At 45.3% G+C, this 14,906-nt stretch overlaps 1 protein-coding gene across 2 annotated transcripts in view; it reads right to left on the reverse strand.

Moving 5' to 3' along the window:
- Positions 1–303: 303 nt before the first annotated feature.
- NDHL (inorganic carbon transport protein-like protein) overlaps positions 304–14,906 on the reverse strand; it is a 36,816-nt gene continuing 22,213 nt past the window's right edge. Inside the window, exons 2-5 of one of the 2 annotated variants that reach the window (XM_086528602.1) lie at positions 3,165–3,272; positions 2,937–3,044; positions 792–886; positions 304–687 (exon numbers count right to left, since the gene is read on the reverse strand). In XM_086528602.1, coding sequence (XP_086384728.1) covers positions 603–687; positions 792–886; positions 2,937–3,044; positions 3,165–3,272 — 396 coding nt within the window. In that variant the 3' untranslated portion in view covers positions 304–602. The remainder of the gene's footprint in view (positions 688–791; positions 887–2,936; positions 3,045–3,164; positions 3,273–14,906) is intronic. The other variant, XM_086528603.1, reaches the window with a different exon arrangement.

Genomic DNA, 14,906 nt, shown 5'->3' on the forward strand with positions numbered 1-14,906 from the left:
ACATCAGAATATATTGCCCTAATGGAGCTCCTTGAATACAGATTCAGAAGGTGGCAAGTCCTTGCAATGGCAATGTAGCATTCGTATCAAGCTCAGAGAGAGAGAGAGAGAGAGAGAGAGAGAGAGAGAGAGAGAGAGAGAGAGAGAGAGAGATTCGTCCTCAGAGGCGAAATATGACCTATGGGACCAAAGATACATGTGATGGCCCATGTGTGGGGTTGATAAGTGACTCTCAATGATGGAGAGAGAGAGAGAGAGAGAGAGAGAGAGAGAGAGAGAGAGAGAACCAGTTACAAATACACACATTCCAATGACAATTCTCATTCCTCACAAATCTTTTTACAAATTACAACCTTTTGGGAGTGTGAGATATGATACAACATAATCGATTTCCTACGCAGGCATTGCCGTGCGTTTCTCGGGGAAACATGTACATTTCCAATGAGGTAAAGACTAGGTAGAGGCACATACATATTGATGCATAACTATCATAGAAAACCATGATTGGTCACAACAGCAAAGTGCTACATCAGTGCAGCTTACCATGATTGGTAATAGAGCTGGCTGAAATACATCCATTAAGAAACAAGAGATTCAAATCATTATGGCCGTATTTCGTCCCATGGCTCTTTGGCACCCTCTTGTGGTGCACCTCTGAAATTGATGAAAGGGGCCCAAAGCAGCAATCTGTCCTTCACCAAAAACATATTTACTTGGTTAGCACTTACGTCACCCAGAAAATTATGTTTGAAATAAGTTTTCCATATCAGAAAGGAACAGATTACACTTACCCTGGAAAGAAGAAAAATACAAGGAAAAGCTGGAATATTGCCTCAAACATCTTTCGCTTAAACCATCTCTTATAAAGATAATAGTAAACACCCAACTGCCATAACAAAAATACAGAATAAGTCAGTAACCAAGATTTGTATACAGCCGTGCATGCTGACGATCAAAAAGTTGTGAGTGATGCTACAGCAGCCAGCTCTTGCTGATGACCCATCCCCTGATCACTACCCATTCATTAATTCATTTTCTTAAAAGAATACCAAGGCAGTGGAAGCTTGACATTGCAAGAGCTCCACCAAAAACATTGTGCCCTCCATACTCTGTGTGTCTATGCGTGAAATTGCAGTCTTGGAAATTGTCTACCTGGCCGCTCCATGTAAGGCTCAGAATAGTGCAATCTATTTTGGTGGCATACATGCAATTTTTCCTACCACTGTTGCATTGGCCACCCCGTCGTCTTCGGATTTCATGTCTCGGATTCTGGAGCACTTTTGGTCCACTTCCTCTCACAAAAAAGGCGATGGATAAGCTATGTACTCCCAAACGTTGTGGTGGTCTGAATATCCTTCATTTGCGTTCTCATGTTACAGCAAGGAAGGTTACTTTGTTGTTGGTGTTGGTTGAGCTAAAACAGCCTTGGACGCAGATGCTTGCGTTTTTGTACTCTCATGCGGTTTCTACGCCAGCCTTCGGCCATTGGCAGCCGTCATATTGGGATGTGGTTTTCGGAAAAGTTGAAGCTACAATTCCAGGATGTCCCTTTGCTTCCACTTTCTCTCCCATAAAGGTATTGACACAGTAGCAGATGTCATAGATGCTGAAGCACGGGTGCTCTCGTTCAGACAAGCTACTCATACCTTTGGACTTGGGTTACACTACAAATGCATGTGGGACATTATTAAGGAGTTGGTCGATTCTGTATCTCCCATCCCGCCGCTTGTTGAAGACAATCGAATTTGTGATTGGCTCTATGCTGGTTCTTCGCTTGGTTCGATATCGGCAAAGAAAGTGTACTATCATTTGCAGTCGTCCTCCTGGGTCCAAGAACACTGTAACAAGGTATGGAATATGAACAACTTGGTGGCGGAGTAAAGTTATGAAAGTGTGGCATGCTAAGCTACCTCTGAAAGAGCGATTGTTCATGTGGAGATGTATTGTTGGGGTTCTCCCCACTGGCAAATTACTGCGCTCTAGGAGATTGGCCTCTTTGAGATGCGTTCGTTGTGGTGCAGGCATTGAGAACATATCACATCTTCTATGGTCCTGTTCTTGTACGTACGCGACAGTTTGTGGATAGCATCTCTTCAGTTCTTCGCTCGCATTTCCCTGGATCACAATTTGGTAAATTTTTTTGGATCTTTGGAGTGTTTCCGCCTTTGCTTCGGCCGTATGCATACTTTTTCGGCTGGGTTAGATTCTCGGTACTATGGACACCGTGGAAAGCACGGAAATTCCCTCATGTTTCAGCAGATTCAAGTGGAATATGTTTCTTTCTTCAAGATATCTCTTAGACAGTCTCTTCAAGTTGCCTATGACTTGGATGAGCTCCCTATTAGCCATTACCAGCTCTACTTTTGACTGTTTCTGAGTTACAGCTTGTAATACTTTCTATGGGTTTTCCTCGCTTTGAGGTTTCCCACTTGTAATTCAATCTGACATTACAAAAAAAATATGTGTGTGTGTGTGTGTGAGTGTGTGTGTGTGTGTGTGTGTGTGTGTGTGTGTGTGTGTGTGTGTGCGCGCGCGCGTGCGCGCACGCATGCATGTGTGGGCGTCCATGTGTGCGCGTGCAAATGCCACACAGAAACAAGACCTATTCATATCTATGGAAATATATACATGGGTGTGTGTGTGGCTCTGCAGATCCTACACTAGTTCGCCTCTTGTAATCATTCCCTGCATTTTTTAACTAAAGCACTGCTCACAGTAAAGAGTACATTTTAGTCATCTGTTTTATGTAAAGGCAGAAGGTCCAATTTGTAGGCAGTTGGCTGTTCATCTGGGGAAATAAGGCCAATATACCCAAGCTAAAGTTTGATAAGCTTGGAAGATAATCCTGTGCTTAAACTCTAATGTTGCCCAATTCCTACTTATAGCATATGTCTAATGCACAAATACAAAAAAGGATTGAGGGATGGTCAACCCACCGGAGCAACAAGGAAGTACAGAACTCCAACCCCTACCCTTAAGAATATAGCATTCAATACGTCATCCAGATTTTCAAGGGTGACCTTAGCACTGGCAGGAAGAGCAACCTGAGGATTGAAAGACACACAAACCAAATTGTTTCAAACATTGCTTGAGTGTCTGTACTGGATGAGAACAACAGTATAAACACCAACAAACCAGCCAAAGGGTTTGAAGTGCAAACTTACCAAAAGCAAAGTCACACCTAGCGAGGTAGCGACGACTTTTCGGCTATCTTGCAAAATCCTGGATACAATTTCTCCCTTGCTATCTGATGTTGCAAGGGCTGAGAAAGTCTGCAAACAAAAATAAAACCAACTCTCTCTCTCTCTCTCTCTCTCTCTCTCTCTCTCTCTCTCTCTCTAGCGATTGAGCTGGGGAAATCCAGGCGCCCATGACTGCGGAGGACTACACAACATCGACGGAGGCTACGTCAGAAGATTCGGAGCACTCTGGCCAGGCATGCACGACGCCCGGTCAGACTACTACCATGGAGGAGATTGATGAGATCCGCCAACGACCGATGCTAGATCTCCTGTGATTCAGCTATCCCAGCAAGCCGCCCATTTTGCTTTTGCTTAGTTCACATCGACCAGTCTAGGATCCCATAGTATATATCTTTGTTTTGTTATGTTGTTATTTTGTTACTCTGACTTTGTATCAGATCCACCACGTTGTAACTTTCTGGTCTCATAGGTCACTTTGGCCTTTTGAAGACGTTAATATAACATTTCATCTCTCTCTCTCTCTCTCTCTCTCTCTCTCTCTCTCTCTCTCTCTCTCTCTCTCTCTCTCTCTCTCTTTGTGTGTGTGTGTGTGTGTGTGTGTGTGTGTGTGCATGAAAAGAGGGGCTACGGACCCTTTAAATTACGTAATCAAATTACAATCCTAAAGGCATTACATTAGTCCGTAGGCATAACAAAATAAATGGAACTGGTAGTGAAAACACCCCTAGAATATTCAATAACAAATAACATAAGGGGAAAAACTACTATTGATACAAAGTTACAAAACATGGGTGATACATCAAAAGCTAAGAGCAAGGGAGTAATGGAGGAAAGTAGCATAATTCAGCGAGCTGAAGCAGAACAGGCCACCCAGACTTCGACAACGAGGCCGAAAACTCCACCATATAAACCCCTTCTTCTTCTTCTTCTCCTCTCTCTCTCTCTCTCTCTCTCTCTCTCTCTCTCTCTCTCTCTCTCTCTCTCTCTCTCTCTCTCTCGTGTAACCTGCTGCCACCCACCTCGCGTAGCCTGCACTCCACTCACGCAAACTGCACCCTCCCTCGCGCTGCGCATCCTCCCCCCCGCCTGCTGCTGTGACAGCGCGCCCAACTCCCCCCCTCCCCCGCCTACTGCTGTGACAGCACGCCCGCAGGGACATACATCAAAACCAACCCCCCCCCCCCCCCCCCCCCCCCTTCAGCCCGCAGGTACATACACCTGGCAAAATTCAAACTGCAGGAGGAGTTTCCACAAGAATTTCCACAGTCTCGGCTTTTCCAGATTTTCCGAACCTTCGAAATTTCAAAATCCTGCATTTTTTAGACCTGCAGGGATTTTTACAAGGAATTTGGAAACAGCAGAACTCGCAGAAATTGCACATTGACACGTACAGAAAGCAAATATATGCCATATAGGCTGAATGTGGAAACACACGTATGCATAATGCGGTGCGTATAGGTCGCTCTCTCCTCTCTATTGGAAAGTGAATCAGATAAGTGAAACAAATAAGGCAAGAAGGATGGCGGCGCACTACATGGTCACAAGCAAGAGGATGACAGCCATTGAAAAGGAGTTGAAAGAATGCAAAGCCCACATGGATGAGTGGAAGAAAGAGAAGAATTTAATTCTTGAATGGAAAAAGAGGGAGGAACACGCGAGGGAACTAGAACGCAAGGAGTTCCGGGATGAAATTCAAGCTTTAAAAGGTAGCATCTCAGCCCTTAGGAAGGAGGACGAAACCAAAGAGGGAGGACGCCTTGAAGATGGAGAAATTCAGCCATCAATATCGATGAACTAAATAGTATTCGAGCACAAGTCAAAGAAATAAAGGAGGAAGGAGAAAAGAAGACCTCATGGGTGGAGGTTCTCTCCAAAACGCAAAAGAAGATGGATGAGGCTGAAAAATGGATTGAAGTTGTCAAGAAGGGAAAGGGCAAGGAAATCCCGACTACACCCGACATCATCAACAAGACACTTGAAGAGGAACAACGAAGAAGGGTACGCGCTCTACACGTGAGAGTGACCGGCCTAAAAGATTCAGATAAGGTGGACCAAGAGGTGAAGAGCCATATGTCCATGATGGGGGTGGAGAAGCCCTCGCACACACAAGCTTGGAGAGTGGGCAAGAAGAGTGAAGGTAATGGGGAGAGTTCAAAAGAAGGGGCTCTCATTTTGCGCTTTCCCTCCATGGAAGAAAAGAAAGACTTTTTAAAGAAGAGGCCAACCCTCAAGAAAACAGGTATCTTTTTAGGAGATGATCTTACGCTCTCACAGCTTGCACATATGAGAGAGGTCATGCCAGAGATTATAGCAGCAAGGGAGAAGGGAAAGTTAGCTTTCTACAGAAATGGACGAGTAGTGATTACAGAACACCGCTCTACATGACGGTGCGAGACCTATGGGACCACTCTCGGGATGGCGGTTTGGAACTGTAATGGTTCGTATAGACTTGATGTGGGGGCCTTTGAGGACAGCTTCAAAGACAGAGACATTGTTTTCTACTCAGAGACTCATCAGGCTCCACGACAGTTGATGCCGCACATATCAGGATACAGATGGGAGACAGCTTGCCGGACATGCACAAGATCTGCGCATGGGACTAGAGGATCAGGAGGTGTAGCAGTTCTTTTCAGAGAGGAGCTCCAACCACTACTGCACATAGTTCGGAGAGATGATCAGGCCAGATACTTGTGGGTGAGGCTGAGGGCAGAGACTGGACGTTTCTTGTACATCGCCATATGCTATTTTCCTCCCAGCACTTCAGTATATGCTTCACCCAGAGGACAGTCTCCTTACTCTGTACTTGATGATGATATCTGGGAGTTCTCCAGAGATGGAGACATCATACTCCTGGGGGATTTCAATGCCCGTACAGGCAGCTCACAGACGGTCTTCTATGACACCTCAGAGGAGATGCTTAGAGAGTTAGAGCCAGAGGAGATGGGACTTGAGAGATGCTCACACGACAGAGAACATATAGAGTATGGGAGATACCTGAGGGAGATGACGACTACTCACAGTTTAGCCATACTGAATGGCTTATCGACCTTCCCATTGTCTACAAGTTTTACTTGTTTTCCACATAGACATGGGTCCAGCACTGTAGACTATGTTCTGACACATCCGAGCTTTATCTCTCATATTCAGGATTTCACAGTGGGGCCCAGGCCTGTAGGGATAGCAGTAGATCATGCACTTTTGACGTTATCAGTCTCCTTTGAGTACAGTACATCTCAGACCTCACGGGGTGGTAGACATCCACGCTATACTTTTACACCAGAGACTGACTCAGTCTATGCAGAGGAGATACGTAGGCTTTTATGCACATCAAAGCCAGTATACACAGTGGAGGAGATCACATCTATGCTGACAGTGACATTACATGGGGCAGCGACAGAGGCATACCCACACACTCAGCCTGGTCAAAGACGTCGTTCTGGGCACATACCTCGGAACAGCTAGTATGATGAGGAGTGTCGACAGAGTAGAGCTCAGATACAACGGGAGCTTACATTGGGAGTGATCACCTATAGACAATCTCGTATTGCTACACGACGACTAGTGCGACGGAAGAAGCGAGCTTTCTTGGTCCAAATGGAGCAAGATTTATATAGCTCTCCCTTAGTAGAGATTCAGGAGAGGCTTGGCGTCTATTCCATGAGCAATCTACCCCACCAGTGATTACTTCTACAGAGATATGGGCGTAGTATGCAGCATCTTTATACACTGTACTTGGACAACCACCACTACCAGATCCACCACAGCCATGTCCAGCTACGAGCACCTTCTTTACCACTGAGATGGTAAAGGAGGCCATTGACAAGATGAAGACCAGACGGGCACAGGATCATGAGGGTTTGGTAGCAGAGCACATTATACATGCTGGGGATTTGTTGGCAGAGATGCTTGCACAGTTATTCAACTGTGTCATGTGTGAGGGCTTCCATGAGTCTTGGAGATTATCTACTATTGTACCTATCTTCAAGACAGGAGACCCCACAGTACCGGGGAATTACCGTACTAACATGGTAGGACACACATTGGCACGGTTATATGCATCCATCCTTGAGCATAGGCTGAGCAGTTGGGCAGAGATTATGGGCATACGGGCACCTGGGTCCTAAGCAGGCTGGTTTCAGGAGGGGTTTCTCCACACTAGATCATGTCTTTACACTCAGAGCTATCATTGAGGAGGGTCAAGCACATGGTAGACGAATATACTGCAGCTTTGTGGATTTCCGCAAAGCTTTTGACACAGTACCGAGGGCCAGATTGATGCGCCGGCTTATAGAATTGGGGGTACCCACAGAGCTGATATGGGGGATTATGGCATTGTACAGTTCAGTGATGGGTCATGTACGCACGTCAAGGGGGATATCTGACATAGTTCACTCCACTATCGGAGTGAAACAGGGATGCCCACTGTCCTCTACTTTATTTGGTATGTATGTTGATGAGGTCTCTGATTATATTGACAGAGGTGGAGATAGAGGTGCTCAGCTTGCGGGGACATGGATCCCTCTTTTATTATATGCGGACGATATTGTGTTGATATCAGACTCACCAGATGGTATGCAGAGACATTTGGACGCATTGCATAGTTTTGCAGAGGATAGTGGATTGTCTGTCAACCTTGGTAAAACCAAGGTTGTGGTATTTAATACCACGCCACAGTGGGTTAGGAGATCGGCACCTACTTTCACATATGGGCAGGACAATATGGAGTATACTGATGCATACACATATCTTGGGGTGGTCTTTAGTGGACCGAGGTTCACACTGAAAGTGGCAGCAGACACTAGATTGACTCGTGCCTATGCAGCCCTAGGCGGTTTAGAGAGGATTTGTTCGCAGGTTCAATTCCAAGAACCTCGAACAAAGCTCTGGCTTTTCAACACTTTGGTCGCTTCAGTTATGCACTACGGGGTTCAGGTTTGGGGACCGTCTGTTGACAGTGCTGGATGGAGTAATATGGAGAGACCCTTGATGTCTATGATTTCTAGGCTAATTAGAGCCAAGGTGAAACCGGCCTGTTCAATCCAAAAAGGGCGGTAGACTTTACTTTAAACCTTGATTTAGCTTTCACCCATTATTAGTCGTCTATTTTACCTGTACTTTCAAGACACAACAAAGGGGAGAGGGATACAGGCTGCTAGATTGCACCTGTATGAGTGGACAGACACCAGATTGGCCCCTAACTTAGGCGCCCCTTTCGGTATTTCTTTATTGTTCAAAAGAGGGAATAAACGCTGTGGTTCCTACAAGCTGCCCCGCACAAACTCGGCTGAATTTCCACTGTTCCAGCTCGATTTCGGCAGCATAACTGTACTAGAACCCTTCACGGTCAGTATTCCCACGCATTGACTGACTTTCCCGACGCATACGGGCACTTTGCAAAACCTGGCGAGAATCTGCAGCACGCTGAATTCTCTGTTTTCAGCCCTGAAAATGCGCCAGATCGCCTGTACAGCGGTCCCCTTGCGTCCCCGAACCTCCTGGGGGTATTAGGGTCCGTTTAGGGCCAAAACCCTAAACCTGCAAAAATACACAGCAGGCTGTAATTCACTGTTTCGGGCTCCGTTCCGCGTGCCGGTCGCATCCCTAGCAAGTCCTCGAGCTCCCGCACCTGTAGGGCTACTTGCCCTTTGAATCGGATGAGATTTCTGGCGTGAAACCTCTCCGAATTCACCTGTACCTGCGGGGGGATTAGCCGCTAGCTAATCCAGTACCTGTGCAAGAGGCTCTTGCCTCGGCAATCGCGCATGAACCCACACAACTGTACATTGGTCAAATGAAGAGCCCACTAGAGGGGCATAACATACTGCCAAAGGGGAGAGAGAGGGCAGTGCGTAGCGTGCAGGGCATCACTCCTGGCACCGCACTGTGCATAAGAGGGAAAGCAAGCACTCCATAGCTCTTAACCTGTGACAGAGACTTGCAAAATGAGCCTCCCAACTATAAATCACGTTTTTGCCTTCTCTATAAGTAGTAAACTGGCCTCAGAGTGCCAAGTGTCACTCATTTGTGCATTTTCCCGCTTTAGACCCTCGGGTCTAAAAATATCTCACCTGCAGCCTCTGTTGACTTGGCCACAGAGTAACAAAATGATCCCCATGTCAAACTGCACGTAATGACGCGAAGACATTTTCAGGTCCCAAAATAGCAGTTCCCTAAATTTTAGGAGATGCTGCCATTATATCTTTCTAGGTCATCCGACCCTCTTTGTACACTGTGGCCACATCCAAAACTGAAATGTAGCCTCTGTAGCAAAGGATTCCACTTTGGCTAGTCAATGACCCCACTTGGCTAACCATAGTCCTTGTCCAACCTTAGTGCTCTCTTGCCCTCAGGCCTGGACTCCCTCTGGACAGTTCCACACTAGCTATGCAATGCAGGGCAGTTAGATTTCCCGAGGGGTGTTTCCAAAAAGTGAAAGTAAATAGATAATAAGAAAGAAATCAACAAAAAGGATAGATAGTAGTCACACGCTGGTGACATACCCCCCTCTTGAAATCTCAAACGTCCTCGTTTGCATCTATGTCGTCCATGCTTACTGTCAACACTGATGTATTCAACACCTGTCGACACATATACGACACATACATGCTCATTGTCAACCCTGGTGTATTCAACACCTCGTCGACTCATGTATTGCCTGCGTGTGAACCCTGTCCCAATGACATAGTGGTAGCTTCGCACTCTGCCATTGTTTTGAGTCACTAACTTTCCAATGACAAAATGGTAGCTGCACATTTTGCCACTGTCTTATAGTACACGTTGGATCCCGTAACACTTTCGAGCATACCCAAACCGACAGTTTAAGAATGCAGTTACACATGTACTCCTGAATAGAAGCAATCATTGTATCCTTGACAAACTGACAAGAAATACTCACTTCTATAGCACTAACCAAACTTTTGGACATTCCATAAGAGCAATTGCCAAACTGACAATCTGTACAGCTCTAACATTCATGTAACAGGTATTTGATTTGAGCTCACTTTAAATACCATGTACATCATTTGTTTCAGAAGCCATTGTCACACTGACAATCCATGTAGCTTTGAAACTCAAGGGGTCAAGGTAGGTTGCAAATCGAAGGCTTCCAGGTAGAGTGATAACACAGTTGGTGACTCTGCAAGTTCACCTTCTTCCATCCACTTAGCATCCATTGGTGGATAGTTTCTGAACTTTACCAAGTAACGCCTAGCAACCTTGCCTTTCACTTTCCTTTCTTTGTGTGCCAAAATCTGTTCAGGGACCAAGATTTCGTCAAGTTCCTCGACTTCCGGCTGATCTTCAGCTGGTATATCTTCTGGCACATCACCCACATAGGGTCTGAGAAGACTCACATGAAACGCATTGTGAATCTTCCAACTGTCAGGCAATTTCAGCCTATATGCAACATCACTGATTATGTCGCACACTTGAAAAGGCCCATAGTAACGCATGCTGAGCTTTGGAAACACTCTTTCCTTGCCCTTCATCTTCTTTAACCTTGCCTTTTCAAAGCGTAAAAGCACCCAATCACCAAGTGAATATACTACTTCACGACGGTGACGATCAGCTGCTTTCTTTTGCTTTGCCTGAGTCCTTTCTAAGGCCACTTTGACCTTCTTGTACATTTCATCCATGTCCTGAACATACTTATCTGCTTCAAATATCTTGTCCTTTGTATGCAGTATGGGAGGAACTTTCTTGCCACCTTCAACTATCTCAAAAGGTGCCTTGCCAGTTGATGAATGCACTGTATTATTGTATGCATACTCCACCAATGGCAAATACTGCTCCCACTTTCCTTTATGCTCTGACACATAGCACTTCAGCAGATCTAGGACAGTAGAATTTGCCTCTTCTGACTGCCCATCTGTTTGAGGATGAAATGACGAAGAGAATTTGAGCGTGGTGCCCATATTCTCAAACAAACCTCTCCAGAACAAACTTGTCATGCGTGGATCACGGTCGCTAACAATCGACTGTGGCATGCCATGATACTTGAAAATATTGCTCATAAACAAGCGTGCCATCTGATCTGGCTTTATCTTCTTCCTGACAGGAATAAAATGAGCCTGTTTGCTGAATCTACAAATAATGGTCCAAATACCATCATTTCCTGTCTGCGTTCTTGGAAGATCAAAGATAAAATCCATAGCAATACTTTCCCATGGTTTATCTGGAATAGGTAGTGGTTGCAATAACCCTGGTGCCTTTTGCCTGTCAAACTTGACCTTTTGGCATATTAGGCATTCTCGCACAAAGGCATCCACATCCCTTCTCAATGTAGGCCAATAGAAGAATGTCTCAACCGCTTTAACTGTAGCATCGATACCACGATGCCCTGCATACGGTGGGACATGACTCTCTTCCATAACTTTGCGTCGCAATGGCTTTGTGACACACAATCTGCCATGCATCATCATGAACCCGTCTTTAAGAAGATAGTGTTCATGACGTTGTCCATCCATTAGTTGCTCGAAGACCCTTGCAAAATCTTCATGATTTGCATACTGTTCTCTCATATCATCAAGTTCATGATGATAAGGAATCGACACAGCTGAAATTTGTGGCTTCCTTGACAAGGCATCAGCCACAACGTTCTTCTTGCCTTCCACATGCACAATCTGAAAATGGAACATGGACAAGATATTTGCCCATCGCATATGCTTTTCAGATAACTTTGTCTGTGTCAAGAAGTATCGCAAGGTCTGATGGTCCGTTTGGACAACAAAGTCTGCACCTAGCAGGTAGTGTTTCCAACTTAAGAGCGCATGAATCACAGCCAGTAACTCTTTCTCATAGACCTGCATGGTCATCTCTGGCCCTTGCAAAATTCTGCTCTCATAGGCTACTACCCTGCCATCTTGCATTAGCACAGCACCAATGCTACTACCGCAGGCATCACACTGGACAACAAATGACTTCCTAAGATCTGGCAACACAATGACTGGATCTGAAGTCATCTTTTCCTTTAAGAGATTAAAAGCTGAAATCTCTTTCTGTGTCCATCTAAAGGTGACTGCCTTCTTTTGAAGAGCATGTAAAGGTGAAGCAATCTCAGCGAAATTTCGGATAAACCTTCTGTAATAGGAGCATAGTCCCAAAAAGCTTCGGACATCATGCACCGTCTTCAAATTTGGCCATGACTTGATCGCTTCAACTTTTGCAGGATCCATTCTGACACCATCCTTTGAGACAATGTGTCCCAGAAAGTGAATCTCTTCCAGAAAAAACTCACTTTTCTTTGCATTGATGAGCAACCTATGACTGCGTAGCTCTTTGAACACAATGGCCAAGTGATGCCTATGCTCCTCTTCATTCTTTGAGTAGACTATCATGTCATCAAAGAACGTACCAACAAACTGCTGGTGTGGACGGAAAATTCTGTCCATCATCCTATTAAACGTAGCAGGAGCATTTGTGAGACCAAAGGGCATCACTAAAAATTCGTAAAGGCCAAACGTTGTTCTAAAAGCAGTCTTGTGCACATCCTCTGATCTAATGCGGATCTGATGATACCCACTCTTTAGATCTATCCTGCTAAACATAGCTGCTCCTTCTAATTTGTCCATAATATCATCAATTCTAGGTATAGGAAACCTATTCTTGATGGTATTCTTGTTCAGTGCACGGTAGTCGATGCACATACGCCATGAGCCATCTTTTTTCTGCACCAACAATACTGGAGAACAGAATGGAGATGAACTGGGCTGAATCAGCCCCTTTTCTAACAACTCCTGTACTTGGCCCATTATCTCTTTCTGCTGAGCCGCACTAACCCTGTACGGAGGCTTATTTGGTGGGCTATTGCCTGGCACCAAATCTATCGCATGGTCCTCGGGTCTCTCTGGCGGTAATTGAGACGGTAATGAATCGGAAAAACAGTCACTATACTGTTGTAAAAACATTGACCTTTCTTTATCTAGCACAGATAAATTTGATTCATCACAATCTGACACTTCACGTGCAAAAACCAAGTACGCAGAAAGATGCTTTTTCATTACAGAAGTAATAGCAGAAGCTGATACAGTAGGAATAGACTCCCCTTTAAGCTTTACATCCAGAATGTGAGTCTTTCCCCTGCTCTGTACAGTGATCTTTTTGTTGTAGGCATCCATGATTCCCTGTACACGAAACAACCAAGGAATACCTAACAACACATCACATCCGTCCAGTGGCATGATGTAAAATTCTTCAGCATCTACATAGGACTGGATATGTAGACGCAACTTTCCAATGATGGGTGTCACAGCCTCTGTATGGCCAGGACATGCCAAACCTGCCTCTGCTGTATACCCCATCTCTTCAGGTCTGATTCCCAACTTTGAAGCCAATTCTGGGGAAATAAAGTTGGCTTTGGCACCTGGATCAAAGAAGATAAGCACTGTTTGATCCCTAACCTTTCCCCATGCTCTGCAAAGCTCACTTGCATCTGAATTTGGCTTGTCGCCCACCATATCTAGCACTAGACCAGCCATGGGCTTCTTTCCCTTCCTGTCCTCCTTGTCTTCAGAATCAGCTGGCCTTTTCTTTGTAGGACAGTTGTAAGCAATGTGGCCAGGCTGCTCACATATAAAGCATTTGTTCTCTGTCCTCAGGACCTTCTTTTGCTCTTCTGACTTGCGAGGAAAACGTCTTTTCCATTTCTTTGCTGGTCCTTTTTCTGATTCAGCCGTAGCTTTGTCTTTCCCTGCGTTGGCTGACTCCTGAGTCCCTTTAGGAGCCTCATTGGGAACGTGCTTCTTGGCTGAATTTTTCTTGCCTGATCCTGCCTTGACGCCAGTGTTAAATTCACAATCTTCTCCCTTGAGCAAACCATTGCCAGTGTTTGCTACCTCGATGAGCTGCGTCAAAGTAGTGACTTTGGTCTTTGTGCAGTATTTTCTCAATCCTTTAGGTAGGCCACAACAGTATTTTTCAATCTGTTCTGTCAATGGCACAAACCTATAGGAAGTTACTGGAAGTAGAGCTTTCCAAAACTTCCGATTGTAATCATCCAGATTTCTGCAAGTGGCAGCATTAAGCTGGTGCCATTCTGTCATGACATCTGCTTCGAAATCATCAGATAACCATGCTGCTGCAAAAATCTGCTTGAAGTAAATCCATGTGGACGGAGCTTGCCCTTGAAGCAATAAAGTTGTCCACCATTGTCCCGCATTCCCTGTCAAGAAAGTGGCTGCCTTGCGGACCTTTGAAGCCTCTGTAAAGTTTCCCCCTGCATAAGCCTTGTCAAACTGCTGGAGGAATGAAAGAGCCTTCTTCCTGTCATCAAACCCTGTAAAGGTCGTGAATGACACTCCTTTGCCACCTTCTTTGTACGGAGTTGGCCTCTCCAGCGGCGTTAAATTGTCATATGGAAGTGACTGAAACATGGGAACACTATTAAGGTTCATCTGTGTTCCTTGGCCGCTATTAACTTGACCTGGAAATGCCATATTTGGCTGCTGATTTGTAATTCCAGCCATACCAAAATTTGCTTGTGGCATCCCAAATTGTCCCTGAGTGCTTTGAAACCCTGGTTGCATACCCATGACACTGTACATGGGGTTAGGCATCATCGTTTGAGCACCCGCAAACACTGTTCCTGGCGTATAAAACTGATTTCCAGGTGCATGACCAGCCATGCTTTGGAATACGGATCCACCTCCAAAATAGCCAGGGTGTACTGAAGGTGGTGGGAAGACCTGTTGCATAGCCTGTAAGTTG

The sequence above is a fragment of the Adiantum capillus-veneris genome, chromosome 14 (assembly GCF_014529385.1).
Source record: "Adiantum capillus-veneris isolate H3 chromosome 14, ASM1452938v2, whole genome shotgun sequence".
NCBI classification, from domain to species: Eukaryota; Viridiplantae; Streptophyta; class Polypodiopsida; order Polypodiales; family Pteridaceae; genus Adiantum; species Adiantum capillus-veneris.